Raw genomic sequence first — 24438 nt, 5'->3', positions numbered from 1 at the left:
GTGCAGTGCTGAGGGATCATCCACACAGGTTGAAACCTGGAACATCTTTCTCTTCACAAGGATAACCATCTGAGGTGCTAGGACTTGGAAGTGGGATATCTGTGGAGATTCTCTGTCATCCAAGGTTATGGTGACAAGCTGATTGAGTCAATTTATTAGTTTCCTGGAAGAGTTTTTGCTCTTTATTCAAAAAAGCTTCTTCCCTAGAAGTGTCAAATCTCAGTGGGTGGCTTGGCAGTCCAGCTCCTTCTTGTGTTGTCAGGCATTACCTCCCCAATGACTGTACTATGAGTGTCAGACTAAAGCGTCTTGTCTGTTATTTTGTCTGTTTTTTTTTTCTTTAACATTTTTGCAAATGTACTAAAAGGATTTGCTGTGGTGACCCCGAGTGCAAACAAGGGAGCAGCCGAAGGGACTTACTATTAAAAGAAACTCCTAAGAAATCACATGTACATAAGTATTCACAGCCTTTGCTCAATACTTTGTTGATGCACCTTTGGCAGCAATTACAGCCTCTAGTCTTCAATATGATGCCACAAGCTAGGTGCACCTATCTTTGGGCAGTTTTGGCCATTCCGCTTTGCTGCACCTGTCAAGCTCCATCAGGTTGGATGGGGAGCATCGGTGCACAGACATTTTCAGATCTCTCCAGAGATGTTCAGTTGGATTCAGGTCTGGTCTCTGGCTGGGCCACTCAAGGACATTCACAGAGTTGTCCTGAAGCCACTCCTTTGATATCTTTGCTGTGTGCTTAGGGACACTGTCCTGCTGAAAGATGAACCATCGCTCCAGTCTGAGGTCAAGAGCGCTCTGGAGCAGGTTTTTATCCAGGATGTCTCTGTACATTGCTGCATTCATCTTTCTCTCAGTCCTCACTAGTCTTCCAGTTCCTGCCACTGAAAAACATCCCCACAGCATCTTGCTGCCATCACCATGCTTCACTTTAGGGATGGTGCCTGGTTTCCTCCAAACGTGACGCCTGGCATTCATGCCAAAGAGTTCAATCTTTGTCTTATCAGACCAGAGAATTTTGTTTCTCATAGTCTGAGAGTTCTTCAGGTGTCTTTGGTAAACACCAGGTGGGCTGCCATGTGCCTTTTACTAAGGAGTGGCTTCTGTCTGGCCATTCTACCATACAGGCCTGATTAGTGGATTGCTGCAGAGATGGTTGCCCTTCTGGAACATTGAGCTCTCTCCACAGAGGAATGCTGGCGCTCTGAGTGACCATCGAGTTCTTGGTCTCCTTCCTGACTAAGGCCCTTCTCCCCCAATTGCTCAGTTTAGATGGGTGGCCAGCTCTAGAAAGAGTCCTGGTGGATCTGAACTTCTTCCATTTACCGATGATGCAGGCCACTGTTCTCATCGGGACCTTCAAAACAGCAGAAATGTTTCTGTACCCTTCCCCACATTTGTGCCATGAGGCAATCCTGTCTCGGAGGTCTACAGACAATTCCTTTGACTTCAAGCTTGGTTTGTGCTCTGACATGCACTGTCAGCTGTCGGACCTTATATGTAGACAGGTGTGTGTCTTTCCATATCATGCCCAATAGACTGAATTTACCCCAGGTGGACTCCAATTAAGCTGTAGAAACATCTCAAGAATGATCAGTGGAAACAGGATGCACTTGAGTTCAATTTGGAGCTTCATTAGTAAAAATCTCAAAACTTTTTTAACATTGTCATTATGGTTGAGCCGGATACTCGTTTCAGATGAGTATCCGGTACGGATAAAGCATTTTTGACGAGTACGAGCATGATATGAGTAAAATTCATCAATATCTGCGCTCATGCTGAAGGAAAATTCTCATTGGCAAAACATACTGTCTTCACGCTCTGTGATTGGCCAGTCACACACAGCGCCCGCCCCTCCCTACACAGACACGTCTGTCTGCAGTCTCTTGCACACACAGACAGGCTCTCTCTCTGTGCTTGGCTTGATTCTTCCTTAAGTTTTCTTCAGCTTGCCTCTTTTTTGGTTTGTATGGTATTTAAAGTTACTTGGTGAACTTATTTCGTAACGTATGTGGTGGATTTGATAACACAGAGCTGAAAATGGCTCGTGTCGCGTCGGTCACTGCCTCCACTCCGGTCGGGTTTTTTATTTATTTATTTTTCGCCCTTTGCTTGCTCTTCGTTTGGTTGGGTGATATAAAGTCAGTTGGAAAACTTTGCTCAGACTGAATGCGGTGCTTTTGAGAAGAATACAGTGAACAATCACTGGATGTTTGCATGAAGCACCAAGTTCTTTCAGATCATTAAAAAATAAATAGCTTTACAGACCACTTACACACATAGCTGAACACACAAAGTAGCCTAAATTAATATTTTTATTGAATATGACTGCATGCAGTATCTGACACTTTCTCACTGCAGTTCATAAAAATAAATTGGTCAGTTGAACAACCTCTCTCTCTCCCTCTCACACAGTCACTTAGTCGCACACACAAACACACACCTTAATCAGTATTGTTTAACTTTGTGTGGAAAAAAAATGCCAAGAACGTTGGGTAGTAAAAATAAATAAATAATTGGGAAAAAAGGAAGTTGTGTTGAGTATGACAACTCTTGTTCATGCATTCTTAGTAGTTCATTATTTCCTACTACATTGAATGTCATTTCTGAGGCTGGTCTGTAAATATTCATTCATACACTTAAGAATATTCATGTTCTGAGTTCATAAAAAAGCTTGTTGTGTAAATAGTTGTCTTGCTTTTGTGATCAAAAGCATTGATTTGAATCACAATTTTGAGGCTGTTCTGTAAATAGTTTTCAGATAAACAATAAATATAGCAACTTCTGATCAATCCATATCAATTTCAGACTTAAAATAATGCACTGATTTAAGCCCCCGCCCATTTCGGGTTAAACCACACCCACTTTCGGTTTATGCCACACCCATTGCAAGTACAGATATGGATACAGATAATTTAGATGTTGAACAGATACAGATAGTGGTGTACTCGCTCATCCCTGTCATGGGATGTGTGTAAAATTTTATGGAACAAAATAAATTTTGTCCATTTTGGAATTAGGCTGTAACATAAAAAATGTGGAAGAAGTGCAGGACTGTGAATACTTTCTGGATGCACTGTATAGTATCAGAAAGCTCTGCATAGAAGAAACCCAGATGTTATGCGATGTCGGCATCCCATAACTTTCTCAATTTTCTTTATGAAGTAGTATGAGAGTGTTTACAAACTCTGAATGGAAGAAAACATTGTATCGCCTACCACTATCAGACATGCTGATTCCATCCATCAGAATTTTTCTTTTTATTCGATAAAATTTCAGCACTCTGGCATCTAATGTCAACAAATTTTGTGCGAGGATGACGTGTAATAATGCATTAGTGCAGCATGTTCCTGTGGGAAGAACATAAGTAATAGTATGTTGGGCCTGAGTTGACACTCTATGCCTCGAAGGTTTCTCCATGTGCATGCCATTTTTCCAATTCTTTAAGGATAATTGTTGTGCTAGAAGGCTTCTGCAGTTCAGTGCTTTGTGACATATTCTACACCACTGCAGATATGTACAGGTAATAACGATGAGGAGTGAGGAGCAAGAGATGACTTTTTTATTATTATTTATTTAACTTTTAACATAAAATTGAAAAATAACAGGTTCTTTGACAAGAAGGCCAGCAGTCAATTATTATTTATGCAAACATGAGACTGTCACTGCAGCACTGCTCAAACAATAGACATGGCAGGCTTATACAATGTTTGTTATAGTTCCTTGTTCCTGGAACTTATCTTTTTACTCATGTTTGTGTGTTTGTTTGTTTACAGGAATTCTCAAAAACAAATGAATGATTCTCATGGCCTGGAATACAAATTGTTATATATTTAACAGCACGTGATTTTTCAGGAGTTCTGTGCCTGTGTTGTCATAAGAAGAGGTCTGGTCGGGTCAGGTTGGGGATCATTTTCTGGTGCTGGGCATTGCCGCATTAAACATACTCCAGAACTTCCTTGGTTAATGGATGGCAGCCACCCAGGCAGACATCTGACACATCACCACCTATCACAAGTTGACATCTATCTTCCACAGTTTGGTTAAATGTAGGAGTCTCCCTTGATCCTTTCCAGTTCCTTAGGTCCTCAACACTGAGGCACCTGCATGCTGGATCATGCCCAGAAAAGCATGTTCCACAGCCAAAATGTCATTGCTGATGTTTCCTCGTAATGCTCCTCGCATTACTCAAGTGGTATAACCACTTCAAGCCGAAATGACAAAGTCATTGCCAGAATATAGACTTTGGTCAGGGTTGACCATTGTCCACGTTTTGACAGTTTTCTGTTATAAATCCAAGAAATTGCACAAGAGGTGTGGGGATAAGTACAGGTTGGGTACATTCCATTTTGTCGGAGGAATTGGACACGTGGAGAGTGTCTGCAAAATTCATGCTGAAGAGATTTGTGCCTAAGTGATTCTTCAGTCTCTCTACTTTGCTGGCATGGCCCCCTCTGATTTATGGCTGTTCTCCAAGATCAAAACAACCCTGAGTCATGAGAAGACATCATGCGGAATGCAAAGGCCCAGCTGGACACCGTTTCAAAAGAGACCTTCCAGAAAAGCTTCCAAAAATTACAGACGCGCTGGGAGAAGTGTGTGCAGGCTTGAGGAGAGTACTTCCAATGGCATTTAGATTTCAGGCCCCCAGGTGAGTAAGGTTGGATACTTTTTGAATGCACCTCATATGTCTTGAAACTGAAAATAGTTCTGCTAAATGCAACTCTTACAGTGAGAAAAATAAGTATTTGAACACCCTGCGATTTTGCAAGTTCTCCCACTTAGAAATCATGGAGGGGTCTGAAATTTTCATCTTATGTGCATGTCCACTGTGAGAGACATAATCTAAAAAAAATCCGGATATGATTTTTTAATAATTTGTATGTTACTGCTGCAAATAAGTATTTCAACACCTGTGAAAATCAATGTTAATATTTGGTACAGTAGTCTTTGTTTGCAATTACAGAGGTCAAACGTTTCCTGTAGTTTTTCACCAGGTTTGCACACACTGCAGCAGGGATTTTGGTACATTTCTCCATACAGATCTTCTCCAAATCTTTCAGGTTTGGAGTTTCAGCTCCCTCCAAAGATTTTCAATTGAGTTCAGGTCTGGAGACTGGCCAGGCCACTCCAGGACCTTGAAATGCTTCTTATAGAGCTCCTCCTTATTTGCCCTGGCTGTGTGTTTGGGGTCATTGTCATGCTGGAAGACCCAGCCATGACCCATCTTCAATGCTGTTACTGAGGGAAGGAGGTTGTTTGCCAAAATCTCGCAATACATGACCCCATCCATCCTCCCTTCAATATGGTGCAGTCGTCCTGTCCCCTTTGCAGAAGAGCACACCCAGAGTATGATGTTTCCACCCCGATGCTTCACGGTTGGGATGGTTTTCTTGGGGTTGTTCTGAACCTCTAAACATGGTAAGCGGAGTTGATTCCAAAAAGCTCTATTGTGGTCTCATCTGACCACATGACCTTCTCCCATACCTCCTCTGGATCATCCAGATGGTCACTGGTGAACTTCAAATGGGCCTGGACATGTGCTGGCTTGAGCAGGGGGACCTTGCTGCCCTGCAGGATTTTAAACCATGACAGCATCATGTGTTTCTAATGTAATCTTTGTAACTTTGGTCCCAGCTCTTTTCAGGTCATTGACCAGGTCCTCCTGTGTAGTTCTGAGCTTTCTCAGAATCATCCTTACCCCACAAAGTGAGATCTTGCATGGAGGGAGATTGACAGTCATCTTGTGTTTCTTCCACTTTCTAATAAATCATAACAGTTGTTGTCTTCTACCAAGCTGCTTGCCTGTTGTCCTGTAGTCCATCCCAGCCTTGTGCAGGTCTACAGTTTTGTCCCTGGTGTCCTTAGACAGCTCTTTGGTCTTGGCTATGGTGGACAGGTTGGAGTGTGATTGAGTGTGTGAACAGGTGTCTTTTTACAGGTAACAAGTTCAAACAGGTGCAATTAATACAGGTAAAGAGTGCAGAATAAGAGGGCTTCTTAAAGAAAAATTAACAGGTCTGTGTGAGCCAGAATTCTTGCTGGTTGGTAGGGGATCAAATACTTATTTGCAGCAGTAACATACCAGTAAATTATTAAAAAAAATCATACATTGTGATTTCCGGATTTTTTTTTTTTTTTTAAGATTATGTCTCTCACAGTGGACATGCACCTAAGATGAAAATTTCAGACCCCTCCATGATTTCTAAGTGGGAGAACTTGCAAAATCACAGGATTGTCAAATACTTATTTTCTTCACTGTATGTTGTCATCTGTTCATCAGAGCCACAAATCCATTGGAGACAGACGGATTAAGTGATATTTGCCACCAGACAACTTTTTTCAATCCATAGCTAATCAGTTTACTCCAGTGGTTTTCAAACTGTGTGGTGCGCCCACAGGGGCACCAGAGTTCTTCGTGTGTGTGTGTGTGTGTGTGTGTGTGTGTGTGTGTGTGTGTGTGTGTGTGTGTGTGTGTGTGTGTGTGTGTGTGTGTGTGTGTATCATGAACCGGTTCTTTTCAGAAATCATTAAATGATTCGATCCACCAACATCAATAGCCTTTTTGCTTAACGATTCCCTTATCGGTCCTTCAGACTGGCCGTTGTTTTTGAGGGCATTTTATCGGGAAAATTGTCATTTTTTTTATGTTGATTACAGACCCTGCAGTGGGTCTGCTAACAGCTCCATTTTGAAGCTCAAAGCAATGAAGCAGTGCTCTGATCCACTGCTTCGTTGGTTCATTGCGTCGCTGCTTTCAGAAGCGACAAGTCTGCCCTCAAAGCCATGAGTCACTTTTGTGCAGATTAAAGTCACTAACTGCGACTCTTGTCTTGTTGCAGGTAAGAAATGAGAATTGTCCTCATTCTATTCGCACAGCTCCAAACGATGCGCGCTCTCTGCAGAGTCAGAGTCCGGTCGGAATTAATAACTTCAAAGTGAATCACTGTTTAAATCAAATGATGCCTCTTTCCAAACGTCGTAACACAGACAACAGACTAAAACGTTTTTTTTTTTTCCTCCCAAAATGAGATGTCCTGCATTCTTTATGAATGAGATTGATGTTGACTTGCAGCACAGCCGGCTGCAAGAGCTCCGCTCAGAGGTATGGAGTGAGATTTGTGCCATTAATGTCTGAAAGAAAATGCTTTTGAGAAAAACAGATTTTGTTTATTTCTATTTATGTCCAGAGATCAAAGATCCAGTGACCAATTTCATATTTATTTACTTTAAGCTGCAATAAAATGTTATTGACATAGATTGAATTGATAATGGTATCAATATCGATAAAATCTTATCAATACCCATCCCTGATCAGATCAGATCTGGATCAAACTTGGTGAGGCAATAGTGAGTGACAAAAGATAAAAATAGAAGAATAGAAAGTTCTTTAAAAACACGTTTAAAATTTTTGAAAAGGGTGAAAAATGTGTGAAAGAATAGAAAGTTCTTTAAAAATGTTTAAAATGTTTACAAAGGCTGTAAAATGTGTAAATGCATAGCCAGTTCCTTAAAAATGCACAAATACTTTAAAATGTGTTTAAGATGTGTAAAAGAATAACAAGAAACATACGAAGATGTTGAAATTGTATGTGTGTCGCTGGGTTTACTGGGTTTCGCTGGGTTGTAGTTTACAAAAGGTCTTGTATTAAGAAGTATAAATGGTCTTTCATGTGTATTTTACCATAAAGTTGGTGTTGTGAAAGCTCATTTGTTCTCTGTTCATTTGTTCTCTGAGGGGGAGCTCACTCTCCCACACTTTGAAAACCCCTGGTTTACTCAATCTGTCATTGTGTGACAACACCTTTAGAGAACCTGTGTGGCGATGGCATAAACGTAGACAGCTATCACTGCACCACATCAGTGCCTTGTTGTAGCTTACTAAAGGTCTTGTATTAAAAAGTATAAATGGTCTTTCATGTGTATTTTACCATAAATTTGTTGTTGTGAAAGCTCATTTGTTCTCTGTAAATGTGGGAATAATTTTTTTTTTTTTTTTAATTAACGAACTGGTTTCAAATTCTGTTTTTGCTTTGTCTTCATGTAGCTATCTACATGAAGACAAAGCAAAAACAGAATTGGCCAACAGAACTGGCCAATTTACTTTGGCCCAATGCTATCTTTTGGCCAAAGTAAATGTGCTTCCTGTCTTATGGGCCTTTCACACTGAACATGTCGGAAGCGTCAGATACGTCAAAAGTCAGTCTAAAAAGCATTATTTTCAGTGAGACGCGTTGCTTTTTAGATGCGTCAGAAGCGTCGCGTCAAAAGCCGAGCTAAAGCGACGCTTCTGACGGGAGCACGCATTGCCGCTTGTCAGTAGGCTGACGCGGTCAAAGTTCAACCCAATCCAACTTTCGACGCTCTGAGCTGTGACGTAGCTTCGCGCTGTCCAATAGGAACAACGCGTCGGGCCAAAACACGAAAGACTAGTGGCAGAAACCACTGATCTGTACAAAACAGAAACATGTCACAGGACTGCTTATTTATAGAGCAGTTTTCTGAAGAAAAATCCTTGGAAATGTTTTGTTGTTGTTTGTTACCTCAAAATTTCTGATTACTGTTAAAAAAAAAAACCCTTTAAAACACTTGTAATTAAAATAGCTAAATAAATCAATAAATGGTTCTTTAGAACCTTTTCATCTGTAAATTAAAACCACCTGTTATTTCAGATTAGATCATTTCTTGTTTAACATAAGGAACCTTGGACATTTATTTTTAGACAAATTTTATTTTAGACAAATAAAATAACATGGAAATAACATTTTTTTTTAAGTCTGGTAGATTATTTATATCTCATTTCAGCCAGAAAACACACACTGTAAATAAATCCAAATGTTTATTATAAATGCAACAGGAAATAATTTAACAATGACTGCAGTGTGATTGTAAAGTAGGATTTCTGTGACATAAACCTCATCTAAAATATGAATTTAAGCACAATGGGCCTTATGTATCAACGTTGCGTACGGCGATATTTGAGCGTATATGGTGTGTACGCCAAAACGGCTGCGCTACTTGGCATTTATCAATGTGGTCGTTGGCGTACGCTGCACTGAAAATATACACCAGGTCGAGAGGTGGCGTAAATTATACACCAAAATGAACCAGCGCTGGAATCCACATAAAAATGAAGATGATTAACATGATAAACAGTGCCATTATACAAATCGATGCATATGTTACATAAATAACACTTTCCTGATTATACTACATAATAATCAATACAAATCCCGCCTTTGCGGGATTGTTATGGAGCACGATCCGTGGTCACAGCGCTGCTCACCTTTTTCTCCAGACTTCGAGCCTGGAGCCAGAGCAGCGCTGAGCTTAACTTCATGTGGTGTGACCGTTTTAGACTATGAAATTGATAATAACAACTGTAGTTTCGTTATTCCCTTAATTTGCCCGTGCTACAACCAGGTTTTGTCTCCATTCGGTTGTCACAATAAAATAAATACAGAAATACATTTAAAAAAAATAAAGAAATCTGACAGATTATTATTATTATTATTCTGACAGTCTTATTAATTGAGCGAGCAAATATCCACATGTCAAGAATTATTGACATGTGAAAAGAGAATACAGTGGTCCCTCGCTATAACGCCGTTCACCTGTCGTGGCCTCGGAGTCTCGCGGAGTATTTAGTCCAATTTTGCATGCCTTTTTTTTTTTTTACAGTGTTCTGTGTTCTGCGTATCTGTTTATAAGAATCTTGTTGCCCAGAAGAGCGCCAACAACTACTCATAACTGTTTGTCACACGGAAACACACACCTGCTGCAGCCAGATGTGAGTGGGAAAAGGCGTGGCGTCAGGACGCAGAGACCCATCTGTGAAATACTGGTCAGTCACTATTAATAATTTCTTATGTGTCTGACCTCGTTCGTTGATCGTTAAAATTAATTTGTTAGTTCTAAATGCCATCATAATTATTTATAGGAAAACGTTCTATTTTTATTTCTCAAACAAATGTTTGGGCCTGAAAACAGGTTGGTATTATTTTCCTACTAAGGTTTGAACTTTGAGAGTGTTTACACACGAGAGAAAAGTGAGAAAATGTTCATGCCTGATTGAGAAAGTGTATAAACTGTGTAGTGAGGGGTTTAACAGCTTTGAAACTATAATTGTAAAAAATAACACTGACTACGTTGCGATTTCGCGTATACTGGCTATTTTTTAGAACATAACTCCAGCGATTAATGAGGGACCACTGTAACACTTTGATTATATACTACAAAACAATTAATACGACGGCTGCTTTTGACGCTCTATTGGCACACGTCGTGATTGGTGGAATTCTTTTTCATTGCCATCTTCCGGCTTCCATGTCGTAAAATGAGGGTGTGTCTTTATTTAGTGTTCAGTGCTTTTTATTTATTCACTGGCCATGTGGCACAATTCTCCAGGCATGATCCAGTGGACTGGTGCCTCAGCAGTGAGGAAAGTAACTGGAAAAGGGACAGGACAGTTGTAACACCACACTGCACGCGTGCATGCTCCCAGACCTGTCCTGACCTGGTATATATAAGGTACTGAATATTGCTTGATGAAGTGGAAAAATTTAAATTACACGAATAAGAAGCATCAAAGCAATGAGGAAAATGAAGGTTCTGAATATTTCTGAATGCACTATAGCGTGTATGTGTGTGCGTGTATTTCCTCCTACAGTCCAGCTCTGTGTGCATGTGTGTGTGTGGTCTACATTTTACTACATTGATTAATTAAAAAAAATCAAAAAATGACAGACTGGAATGTTTCTTGCAAATGCTTCAAAGGCACTGACACCATGCTTGCACTGATTGCTCCCAGAGGATTCACTCTGTCCAGAGTGCCCAAATAAAAACTGCTGACATTTACAATAACAGGTGTGACTTATCGCTTATACTGCTGCCCACTCTGCTGCGGTCAATATGCAGGATATAATTAAACGTAATTGTGGGCTAAATGGTTCCTTTAAATGGCCTGTTTATAAGAATATTAGGACAATAGAAGAACAATAGATGGAGGTGCCATATTTATACTTATTTGACCCAAAGGCAAACATTTTTGCACTCATCATTTTCAGAGAACAAAACTTTTCATTGAGACACAATTGGACTTTTGTGGTCTTTTGTTACATGTCATATTTGTCAATTACATGTATAGAGGTTGACTGGTTTGTGAATTAAAGTATTTTATCATAAAAGATTTACCATCACTGATGCATAATAATGTAGTGCCGTATAATTTTGTGAGCTTGATGTCTGGTTTTGTGTGCACACGTCTGGTTCATTTATATATTTAAATTTGAGTGTTGGTACCATGGGACATGTCTGGGCTTCTTCAGACAGGCTACAAAGTAGACCTTTTGTTTGCATGGGGGTTATGAAGCCTTGTTGCTTTTTGGAGGGTCCTGGTGGCAACTAAGGCTGTGCTGTTTGTGAATAAATATGTAACACACTCTGTCCCAACAGACTTTAATTGAAAGAGTATTTTTGCACCCTGCAGCATGTGTTCATCATTCCATTCTTTGACATTAAAACTCTGTCCTCTGCAGACAAACAAACAAATCAGTCAATAAATAAAAAATTCAGACTCTTAAGACACAAATTGTCAAATATGCAGAGACAGAAATATTGCAGCTAAGGAACCATATGCAGCCGTTCATCCATCCATCCATTATCAATACCCGTTTACTCCAATTAAGGGTCACAGGGTAGAGCCTATCACAGCAGTCATAGGGTGTGAAGTAGGGTACACCCTGAATAGGATGCCAGTCTGTCGCAGGACTCCACCATATACAATCAATACAAATTCAAATGTCCTCAGTCTTGTTTAAAGCAGCTTTCAATAATTACGTCCGCCAAGAATGTAATAAAATCATCGGCATTTCTTTATTTGTCTGTCTGTCTCTGTCCATCTAACTGTCAGCAGGATTACGTCAAACGTACCTCATGGATTTTGACGAAATTTTCAACACAGATACATATTAGGCCATGGAAGACTCCAATAATTTTGGAGGTGATCTAGATCCAGATCCGGATTCTGGATCAAGTTTCACTTTATATAGGCTTTGCAGGATTATGTCAAAGCTACTTCATGGATTCTCACCAAATTTTCACCATGGATGCATATTAGGCCATGGAAGACTCCATTGAATTTTGGAGGTGATCTGGAACTTTATTGGCAGACATTAGAAATTTCTGATTGCTCTTGTTTAGAATGCTATTGATGCTCAAGGTCATACTACTGTTTTTAACATACTTTTTTGTTCAATTAAATGTTTTGTGGAACATCATTACCATCTAGCCTTGAATTAGCGTTGCAACATGGTTTGGCTTCTTTCCTGTAGAAAGTGATTTCCACTGGACCAATTTCATGGGGAACTTAATACAGTGATAGCCGTGTAGCTTCTTAACTACAAGCTGGCCCTCCTGGGCATAAACAGGGCATGGCACAAAGAAAACTGTGATTGTTTTTCTGCTGGTCTCACTGTAGTGCATGGCCTTGATTCACACTAATTAAATAAATACACTAATTCTGTCTCAACAAAAACCTGAGTTTTCAACTGGGGACCGAGACTGTGTTTTCACACTCAACTGAGAAATTCCTGTGCCATCTTGAGATAAGCCTGAGACCACCTTCGGGCCCCCACACTGTGGCCCAGAGAAAAACAGAATTGTAACTCAAAGTTCTTCAAAAGGAGCCCTTGCCTGGTTTGTTGGTTAAATTCCGGTCATTATGAATTACATGACATTATAATTGCTTCACATCAGAATCTGAAATTGTCCAGGCCCGAAGAACCCACTTTTATGGCCTCACGCCAAGGCCAGAACCTCGCAAGACGATATCCCTTCCATGACAAGAGTGGCCATAAACTTTGGGCCTTGACAAGCAGCTATTTTATTTAGGTCTAAGTGAAGAACGAGACATTCTTTTAAAATAAAAAGAATTGCATCAATATTTCTTTTATTCATATCTAAAAACAAATTTATTGTTTGGATCTGCTGTGACAACCTCGAGTGAAAACAACGAAGCAGCCAAAGGGACTTACTAGATAACAGGCAGACATGATATAAGTTAAAAATAAAAAGTTTAAAAACAAAATTATTTAGTCATAGCTTGTTGGCAAACTGATTCAGTGGGAGCTAGTAAGGTCTCTTGGCATACGTTGCATGCTTTGTTGCTCTGCCTGGTTGTAGATCTAGCCAATTATGTTTTGAGGTTTTGATTTCCATTATTTGGTAATACTTGTAAATCATTACTGAATTTAGGCGCTCCAGACTAATTCTCAGATGCCAGGATAATTGCCATCCTATTGTCTACAAAAAGTCATATGAATGCACTTGTAAGATGACTGTGAAGTTGTGTATTAATAGTATTAGGGTGTAATGTTGCCTTCTGAATCATGGTAATTATAACATGATGCCTGTATTGTTTTTATAAATCGTGATGCCATGAAAAGTCAACTGTTGCCTGGACGAAATAATGACCTCTTGCAGAAGAATCATCTACGATTAATAAGATATACAAATAGGAAATTTATAACATCAAAGATTAAAATTTATGATTCAAAATAATTTGTTTCCTTAAAGTTATAACATTTACTGTGGATCACTTTTTACATAATCTGTGAGAACTGTGACATCAATATGTATTGAATTGTGATGGTGCATCGTGATATATGTATCACATCATGGAACTTGGTGCATCGGGAAAGTATTCACAACACTTCACTTTTTCCAAATTTTGTTATGTTACCACCTTATTTCAAAATGGATGAAATTCTTTTTTTTTTCTTCAAAATTCTACACACAATACCCCATAATGACAATGTGAAAAAGTTTTCTTGAGATTTTTGCAAATTCATTAAAAATCTAAGAAATCACGTATACATAAGTATTCACATCCTTTGCTGTGAAGCTCAAACGTGAGCTCAAGTACAGCCTGTTTCCACTGGCTATCCTTGTGATGTTTCTACAGCTTAATTGGAGTCCACCTGTGGTAAATTCAGTTGATTGCACATATTTACAAATGATGTATTTTTTAAAGGTAAAACATGGTCACGCCTTAACGTTTAAACATAGTTTGATATTAAATGTGGCAGTTGCATTTTCTCAGATTTTTCACTGTGTGCTTTATATATCACTATGTCTGCCATTTCTATTACGCCATAGAACAGAATAAAATTTACTGGATTCAGTTTACTACCTTTGATAGCATTCTGAGACGAGATAATTAGTTTGTGGTGCAGTGGATCAGTACTACCTTCAGATTGAAAAATTCATTGAAATTACAAATCAGTTTTCTGTCATCACCTTAGAATTGACTTTTTTGTTGGTGAGGGTCTATCATTTATCATTATATCTCAAAATTGAGATCTTTCCTCTGCTGTCACCATCAGGTTATGCTTTGACTAATTTATACACGCAGTATCTTGTGTGATTTGTCCAATTGGATTCTGAAAGTATCAGTTATTTATGAACATGATTAGTCTTTTCAGAGGCCTCCAGACTTATGCTCTTATTAGTCATGATTGAAGCTTGTAGATTTACAATGTCATTGTTCCAAGGTCAAAATATAAACAGATATCTTTCGCGGTATCTGGCCCCAGACTGTGGAACGAGCTACCTCTTGAGTTACGTACTATTCCTGACCTTATTTATTTAAACTGGCTTTTAACACTTAGTGGGGAGGTGACATGTTCTGTTTTTTATGTGCTGTTTTAAAATTTTATTCTATATGTGTTTTATTTTTGTGAATTTGTGTTTTTAATATTAAGCACTTTGGACACCAGTCGGTGCTGTAAAGCGCTTTATAAATAAATGTTGATTGATTGATTGTATTGCAGATGATTGATTGCACCATATTCTTTCTCCAGTTGATAGGTGGCTTTATCCTGGCTATTGGGATCTACGCGGAGGTGGAGAGACAGCGCTACAAGACACTGGAGGGAATGTTTTTGGCACCAGCAATTATCCTGATCGTTTTGGGAATTATTATGTTTGTTGTTTCCTTCATAGGAGTTTTGGGTTCACTGAGGGATAATATTATTCTCCTGAAAGTGGTGAGTATTTGGGTGCACAGACAAAAAAAAACAAAACAACAAACACATCAGCATATTCCTACCTGTGTACTGTTTTGCATTTAAACCACATGCCTATTTGACCTTTTCAATTCCACATGAATTCAGCCATACAGGCATGTACAAGTAGTTTTTATGTGCTTACCTACATTAAGCACATAAAAACTACTGTACTCCATAAGCATCTTACATACCTTCAAAATTTGCAACAAACTGTTTCTACAGCAGTGTTTTTTGAACAGCTTCATTTTCTTTTAGCATAATTTCTAAGTCATTTTGAAGTTTAAAATTCATTTCCTTTCAGTGAGTTAAAAATATGCATTTTCAACATCAAAATGTTCAGAGTAATGATGTACAAAAACCTTTTATTTTGATACCCTCACATTAACATTTTGTTGGTGTTATGCTCATGCAAGAACGTGGACGTACCTGAACATTACTGGAACATCAATAGGCAAGATCCTTACCAGCAGAAGCTTCCTGCAGCACCCATGTGCAGTGTCTGTCAAAAAACAGTGCAAGACAAGACTGGTCCTGTTCACTCATCTCAGTGTTCATCATCTAGTCCAGGAATTGCTAAAGAGACAATCGGCTGATGAATTAATTTTTTTTTTTTGCAAATAGCAAAACAGGCTGAATGGAAGCATGCAAGTCAAAGAGCTTTTAAAAATCTGAGTAGATATTTTATTTTTGACAGTTTTCCAACTTCAGACAAAGCCAGTTGTTTGACTCATGGCAAATACAACCCCTGGCAAAAATTATGGAATCACCGGCCTCAGAGGATGTTCATTCAGTTGTTTAATTTTGTAGAAAAAAAGCAGATCACAGACATGACACAAAACTAAAGTCATTTCAAATGGCAATTTTCTGGCTTTAAGAAACACTATAAGAAATCAGGAAAAAAAAGATTGTAGCAGTCAGTAACGGTTACTTTTTTAGACCAAGCAGAGGAAAAAAATATGGAATCACTCAATTCTGAGGAAAAAATTATGGAATCACCCTGTAAATTTTCATCCCCCAAATTAACACCTGCATCAAATCAGATCTGCTCATTGACATTGACCTTATGCCATGACATTGACCCTGTGTGTCTTTTTGCAAGGAATGTTTTTGCAGTTTTTGCTCTATGGCAAGATGCATTATCATCTCGAAAAATGATTTCATCATCCCCAAACATCCTTTCAGTTGTCCAAAATATCAACATAAACTTGTGCATTTATTGATGATGTAATGACAGCCATCTCCCCAGTGCCTTTACCTGACATGCAGCCCCATATCATCAATGACTGTGGAAATTTGCATGTTCTCTTCAGGCAGTCATCTTTATAAATCTCATTGGAAAGGCACCAAACAAAAGTTCTAGCATCATCACCTTGCCCAATGCAGATTTGAGATTCATCACTGAATATGACTTTCATCCAGTCATCCACAGTCCACGATTGCTTTTCCTTAGCCCATTGTAACCTTGTTTTTTTTCTGTTTAGGTGTTAATGATGCCTTTCGTTTAGCTTTTCTGTATGTAAATCCCATTTCCTTTAGGCGGTTTCTTACAGTTCGGTCACAGACATTGACTCCAGTTTCCTCCCATTCGTTCCTGATTTGTTTTGTTGTACATTTTTCGATTTTTGAGACATATTGCTTTAAGTTTTCTATCTTGATGCTTTGATGTCTTCCTTGGTCTACCAGTATGTTTGCCTTTAACAACCTTCCCATGTTGTTTGTAATTGGTCCAGAGTTTAGACACAGCTGACTGTGAACAACCAACATCTTTTGCAACATTGAGTGATGATTTACTCTCTTAAAAGAGTTTGATAATCCTCTCCTTTGTTTAAATTGACATCTCTCATGTTGGAGCCATGATTCATGTCAGTCCACTTGGTGCAACAGCTCTCCAAGGTGTGTTCACTCCTTTTTAGATGCAGACTAACGAGCAGATCTGATATGATGCAGGTGTTAGTTTTGGGGATGAAAATTTACAGGGTGATTCCATAATTTTTTCCTCAGAATTGAGTGATTCCATATTTTTTTCCTCTGCTTGGTCTAAAAAAGTAACCGTTACTGACTGCCACAATCTTTTTTTTCTTGATTTCTTATAGTGTTTCTTAAAGCCAGAAAGTTGCCATTTGAAATGACTTTAGTTTTGTGTCATGTCTGTGATCTGCTTTTTTTCTACAAAATTAAACAACTGAATGAACATCCTCTGAGGCCGGTGATTCCATAATTTTTGCCAGGGGTTGTACTTGATATCACATGACTTTTGTCTTGTGAGCATTTGTTATGACACTGACTATGAGTCAGTTTGCCATGACTTACCAATTGTTGCCCATTGAAGTACCAGCACCAAAAGACGCAACCACAATGTTGGATGAGAAAAACAACAAAAAGTTATGTTGCATATTGAAAGAATATTTTTTTTGTAGGTGAAAATAACATTTTAGGTTTCAAACTAAAGTTGCGTTATAGAAACGTTTCTAAAAATAAGTCTTTAAGGAATGCCACGCTATAGAAACTGAGTTGTTGTCTGTTGCTGACTGAAGAAACAGTAAAGATTCTTGCTTAAGTGTGGGAGGTTTTAAATGCTTATGAGCTGTACAGCTGTATTTATCTGAGATGGAAAAGGTTCAAAAAGTGTGTGTGGTTTATGCTGCAAATAGTACACAGGAAGGAATATACCATATTTAATTTAAAAATTAAATTCCAGATCCTTGAAGTGTACCTTTCAGCACAAATTTTATTGCATTTTGACATCTTTCTCTGAAGCCAAATGAAGCTTGTGTTTGCTGTCCTTTTAATTTAAAAGGGAATGGAGCTTTGAAAGCAAGTCAGGTGAACAGTGGTCACATGTTCTCTGTGGTTACCTGCAGACTTGCAGTGTGACTGTTATTTCCAGATCCAGCAATCTAACCGAATGTTAGGAAATCCATACATTTGGTACCATTGCACTCTGCACGCACGCAGAGTTTCAGAGAACATAAGAGCATGCTTCATTGAAACTAAATTACACACAGTAATGCTGCGTTTACACATAGGCAAGACACGTTACGAATGTCATTTTTCTGTCATTTGTGGCACATTCCTGACATTGTTAACGTGACTTAATGTATCTGAATTGGTTTCTTAACAGTGCGTGTGGGTGCGTGATATTCGTGGAGCATGTTTTTGGTGTCAAAAAATCTTCCACGAATGTCATGCACCACCCTCATTTTGCCTCATGTTGTGTCATTCACAACTGAGCGTGTTGATACGTGTTGATTAGTGGTGATCCTTAATAGAGCATGACAGCATTCATAGTGGTTCCTGTGATGGTTCTTGGAGCCCAAACTGTCACGCGTTGTTATGAATTGACACGGAAACTGTCAAGTTTTGACACAAATTGTAATACGGTGTCACATTTCACTGCGCGCCAGTACAAATCACATGCACACAATTAAACCCTGCTGCACCACATTCAGTTTGACTGATGCAGTGTGCCAAAGGACAGTGATGCCAAGTCGGCCAAGTCTCATTCCAATGCTTCTCAGCATGCTCCTGCAGGTGTTTCACCTGCTGTTGTCTGATGTTCAGAAGAACGGGTCTGAGCCAGAGGAGAGCCACGTGCAGCCAGACATCTCTCCGTCTCCTCCGCCTCCTTTCTGCGCAACTCAGCAGCTGACGGTAGCATGAATATGGGGGTGGAGACAATTCGCCTGATTCACAGTGTGATAGAACAATGTGCTGTTACACACAATAGTGTGCAACAACGAGGAACATTATTATCGACCGTGCGTAATGGTTTGTGATAATTCACCAGCAATATGTGCCATTAATCGTATTGCGTGGTAACAGGTTGCAACAGTTTCTGAGGACTCCTGACACCTTTGCCCCAAATCATCACATTCGTGATCAGTGGCCAAGAATGTATACCTCATGGCATTTGTGACTTGTCATTGTTATGTGTAAATGCAGCGAAAAGGTGCATCTACTGTGTGTAGTTTAGGTTTTATGTGGATTAATATTGTTGTGAAGGTTCACTTTAAAACAGAATTATGTTGACCCTGATATTTGCTGTACATAACTCAAGTATACTTTGACATCATTGTTGTGTATAATTGCTAAGTTTAAGTGTCTCTGTGTGTGTTGTCTGATTGGTCATAGTTCATGTACACGCTGACACTGTGTCTGATCGTTCAGCTGGTGGGAGGAGTTGTGGCGCTGATCTTCTGCAACCAGGTAAGCTATTCAAGATGCTGATGAATAAACTGAAACTAAAATTCTCCCCACCTCAGTTGGACACTTGCAAGTGATGCTTAATCTCTTGAAGCAAAAACAGAGTGGGGCGGGGGGCAATAACATCAAAGTCACATTTAAACAGCACAGCCACCAAACATATTGTATGAGGTTTTTCTGTTCATGAAAGGCTTAATATTTTTCATGAATTGGTCAGTCGCAGTTTGTTAAAATATACGAGGTCTATTAGAAAAGTATCCGACCTTATTATGTTTTTCAAAAACCATATGGATTTGAATCACGTGTGATTGCGTCAGACAAGCTTGAACCCTCGTGCGCATGCGTGAGTTTTTCCACGCTTGTCGGTCGCATCATTCGCCTGTGAGCAGGCTTTGAGTGAGGAGTGGTCCACCCCCTCGGTGGATTTTCATTGTCAGGAAATGGCGGAATGATTTTTTTTTTTTTTATTCCATCAGAATTTTTTCAGAAACTGTTAGAGACTGGCAGCTGGAAACCATTAGAAGAATTTATGTGGCTTTCGGTGAAAATGTTACGGGCTTGGTTGAGAATAAGGAGTGTTACTGTCGCTTTAAGGACGGCCCCCAGCGGCTGTGGGGCGCGCCGCACTCCGAAGCCGCCATCGACAGGCTGAACGACCATTTCATTTCTAAACGAATGGCTGTCTGGATCCGTGACCATCGTGTTCCATTTCTCTGGTTATCACAAGAGCTGGACATCAACCATTTTCCGGCAGATTTCACTTTTAACAAGAGATTTTGTCATGGAAAGCCGAGCGGAGGCTTCGTGCGTCACGATGGATTCGCTACTGGAGCGAGACAAAACCACCTCCGTTTTGGTCTCACAGGACGGCTTTGAGATGGCGTTCAGACAGCTGTCGGTGGTTTTTCCATCGAGTGATTATCCGAGAAATTGTGGATGTGCTTGGACATGCCAGAACATGTCCCGTGAGGCTTCATCACGGCGTTGCTTTGCGCCATGCGGCACCGCCGTGACGTGCGGAATTCCTCCGCACGTCTGTCTCAATGTGCCGAAAAAGTGCTGATGTCTACGTCTTTTCACAATTCCTGTGCTAGTCAGACGACGTCCTGGCTAAAACACAGCGTCCAGTTTGGAAATGAACGGCACATTCCACTGTTACAGGAGTTTTTGTCATGGAAAGAGGAGTGGAGGCTTCGCGTGTCGCGGTGGTGCCGCATGGCGCACAGCAACACCGTGATGAAGCCTCACGGGACATGTTCTGGCATGTCCAGGCACATCCACAATTTCTCGGATAATCACTCGATGGAAAAACCACCGACAGCTGTCTGAACGCCATCTCAAAGACGTCCTGTGAGACCAAAACGGAGGTGGTTTTGTCTCGCTCCAGTAGCGAATCCATCGTGATGCACGAAGCCTCCGCTCAGCTTTCCATGACAAAATCTCTTGTTAAAAGTGAAATCTGCCGGAAAATGGTTGATGTCCAGCTCTTGTGATAACCAGAGAAATGGCACACGATGGTCACGGATCCAGACAGCCATCCGTTTAGAAATGAAATGGTCGTTCAGCCTGTCGATGGCGGCTTCGGAGTGCGGCGCGCCCCACAGCCGCTGGGGGCCGTCCTTAAAGCGACAGTAACACTCCTTATTCTCTACCAAGCCTGTAACATTTTCACCGAAAGCCAGATAAATTTTTCTAATGGTTTCCAGCTGCCAGTCTCTAACAGTTTCTGAAAAGATTCTGATGGAAAAAAAAGCCCAAATCATTCTGCCATTTCCTGACAATGAAAATCCGCCAAGGGGGCTGGACCACTCCTCACTCAAAGCCTGCTCACAGGCGAATGACGCAACCGACAGGCGTGGAAAAACTCACGCATGCGCACGAGGGTTCAAGCTTGTCTGACGCAATCACACGTGATTCAAATCCATATGGTTTTTGAAAAAAATAATAAGGTCGGATACTTTTCTAATAGACCTCGTACATTGTGTTCATAAGTGTCCTCAGTTGGTACCCTTCTGTCTGTGAAGGGCAAGATGTATGCAAGGGTCTTTTCTCAATATCGACAATCTGGCCACATATGCGGACATATTAAAAAATACACCAAATATGCTGGCGTACATTTAATACGTTATGGGCAAGTTTTGTATAAGTTAAGAGCACATTGAAGCACACTGGTACACATGATTGGCTGAACAACTGAAAGCTGTAGTCCTCATGCGAACAGTTTAGACCAGGGGTGCCCAACCTTTTTTGAACCGAGATTTACTTTTACAGTTGACAGTGTATCGAGATCAACCAAGCCATATCGAACACCACAGCGTAGCCACAGTATATTGTGTACCAATACAATAATGCAATTTTATGGTAGGTTTTAACAATAATAATGCATCATTGAAGTAAATGTGCATGGTGGAAAAGAATAAGCACAAGTAGGCCTAGGACTGGCCTCAAGTTGGAAAAGGTGTTCCCTACCTTAGTGGGACTTCTGACCCCGAGAGGAGGAAGCTGGTCTCTCATAGTCCGGACAGTAGGAGCTGAGTGCAGCCGTAAGCAGGCACTCAGGCACTCTCTGTCTGCATTAGATTCCAGATTTGGACATTCATGTCAGGTGTTGCTCTGGATTTGAGCTCAATGTCATTTTTGAGTGTGAAGATCCAGGTTGAAGAGTGATACCACTTTGGATGATATACAATCCACATCTACAGTTGTGCTCAAAAGTTTACATACCCTGGCAGAATGTTTGCTTTTTTTGGCCAATTTTAAGAGAATATGAATGACAACACAAAACCTTTTTTTTCACTCATGGTTAGTGGTTGGGTGAAGCAATTTATTGTCAAACAACTGTTTCCTCTTTTTAAATCAAAATGACATGAGAACTACCCAAATGGCCCTGATCCAAAGTTTACATACCCCTGTTCTTAATACTGTGTATTGCCCCTTTAACATCAGTGACAGCTTGGAGTCTTTTGTGGTAGTTGTGGACGAGGCTCTCTGATGGTTAAGCTGCCACTAAATGTCTTGGACTTTATTTACATTAATTACAAAGAAATACAAACAGTATGGCACTTTATGATAAATCTGCATGGAGTAGACAGTTCTCAAAAACTGAGTGACTGTGCAAGAAAGAGAAGAGTGAGGAAAGCCACCAACACACCCAGACAACCCAGGAGAAGTTATGGGCTTATGTGGCTGTGATTGGAGAAATTGTGCACAGTTCAAGCTTTGGATTTTGCATCACTACTCTTAGCTTCATAGTGGAGTAGAGCAGAGAAGGATTTTCTTTCACCAAAATAGATCAAATCCAGGCTTGCATCTCAGATGAACCTTCTGGCAATTTGTAGCTAAACTTTCAGGTGTTGTTTTTAAGAAAATCCTCCTCTATACCACTTCATCATGAAGATGGATAACTGGTGATACAAAATGCAAAGCTTGCACTGTGCATAATTTCTCCAATCACAGCCACGTAAGCCTATATCTTCTTCTGGGTTGTGTGGATGTCTTGGTGGCTTTCCTCACTCTTCTACTTCTTGCACAGTCACTCAGTTTTTGAGAACTGTCTACTCCATGTAGATTTACCGTAGAGTGCCATGTTGTTTGTATTTCTTTGTAATTGATGTAAATAAAGTCCAAAACATATTCAGTGGCAGCTTTACCATCAGAGAGCCTCGTCCACAAACTACCACAAAAGACTCCAAGCTGTCATTGATGTTAAAGTGGGCAATACACAGTATTAAGAACAGGGGTATGTAAACTTTTGATCAGGTTCATTTGAGTAGTTCTCTTGTCATTTTGATTTGAAAAGAGGAAACACAGTTGTTTGACAATAAATGGCTTCACCCAACCACTAACCATGAGTGGAAAAAAAAAGTTTTTGTGTGTCATTCATATTCTCTTAAAAATGGCCAAAAAAGCAAAAATTCTGCCAGGGTATGTAAACTTTTGAGCACAACAGTATATTTTCCCCAAAGAGAAAACAGAGAAAACTGACAACAGGCTCTTTGGATGCCCAGTCTGTGTGCATGTATGGAAAGTTCTGCAGGTCACACTGTTGCAACCTGTTTGATAGCACATGTAATTTGCTTTAAAACTTGCTTGCAAATCCAAAAGCTGTGCATATTCAGCATGGTGTGAACGTTTCAGAAATTCTTTAATTTCAGACAGAAGATTGTTCCAAAAATTTACCTCTGCTGAGCTGCCTAACGTCTGTGTGCAGCAGATGTACAGTGAGGAAAATAAGTATTTGAGCACCCTGCGATTTTGCAAGTTCTCCTTCTCCCACTTAGAAATCATGGAGGGGTCTGAAATTTTCAACTTAGGTGCACGTCCACTGTGAGAGACATAATCTAAAAAAAAACACTTGTCTTAGCTCAGGGTGTGTCCCGAACTCTTTTAAACATGCAATAGTGAGACCACTTCTTAAAAAGCCAAATCTGGATAAAAATGTTCTGTTCGATACGGTCGACCATTCTATTCTTTTATCACGACTTGACCAGTGTGTTGGTATTCGTGGTACAGCACTGAAATGGTTTAAATTGTACCTAGCCAACCAAACTTTTTCTGTAATGATTGGTGATTTATCTTCCTCCGTTGCGCCTTTGTTTTGCGGTGTGCCTCAAGGCCCTTTATTATTTTCATTGTACATGTTGCCACTGGGATCTATTGTAGCCAGGCACAATCTTGCTTTTCACTGTTATGCAGACTATCTACAGATTTATTTGCCTGTGATCCCGAACACAGCAGGTACTCTTCAAGCCCTCATCTACTGTATTGCAGATATAAAGTTATGGCTAGGTCAAAGTTTTCTCCATTTAAATGAGGAGAAGGCAATGTATTTTATTTGGCGATTGCGCCACTGATTTTAACCACCTGCCTGCTAAACTGAAAGCCACTGTAAAAAACCTCGGGGTCACCTTTGACAGTGGCTTCAGATTTGATAAGCAGATTGATAGTGTGGTCAGGACCAGTTTTTATCAGTTGCGTCTCTTGGCAAAGGTTAAACCTTTTTTAAACCATGCAGACCTGGAGAAAACCATTCACGCTTTTATCAGCTCGAGAATCGATTGCAATGCACTTTATGTTGGGATTTCCCAGTCGTCTCTCAAATGGCTTCAATTGGTTCAAAATGCAGCGGCACGTTTTTTTAACAAACACGTCCCGT

At 40.0% G+C, this 24438-nt stretch overlaps 1 protein-coding gene across 2 annotated transcripts in view; it reads left to right on the top strand.

Annotated features, from left to right (window-relative positions):
• The window catches only part of tspan15 (tetraspanin 15), a 70703-nt gene that overhangs the window by 5876 nt on the left and 40389 nt on the right, over window positions 1–24438 (top strand). For both annotated transcript variants that reach the window (XM_034188438.1, XM_034188446.1), the window contains exons 2-3: window positions 14874–15059; window positions 19212–19286. In XM_034188438.1, coding sequence (XP_034044329.1) covers window positions 14874–15059; window positions 19212–19286 — 261 coding nt within the window. The remainder of the gene's footprint in view (window positions 1–14873; window positions 15060–19211; window positions 19287–24438) is intronic.

Source organism: Thalassophryne amazonica, chromosome 2, assembly GCF_902500255.1.
Source record: "Thalassophryne amazonica chromosome 2, fThaAma1.1, whole genome shotgun sequence".
Classification (NCBI taxonomy): domain Eukaryota; kingdom Metazoa; phylum Chordata; class Actinopteri; order Batrachoidiformes; family Batrachoididae; genus Thalassophryne; species Thalassophryne amazonica.
This window is presented reverse-complemented; position numbering and strand designations above follow the sequence as displayed.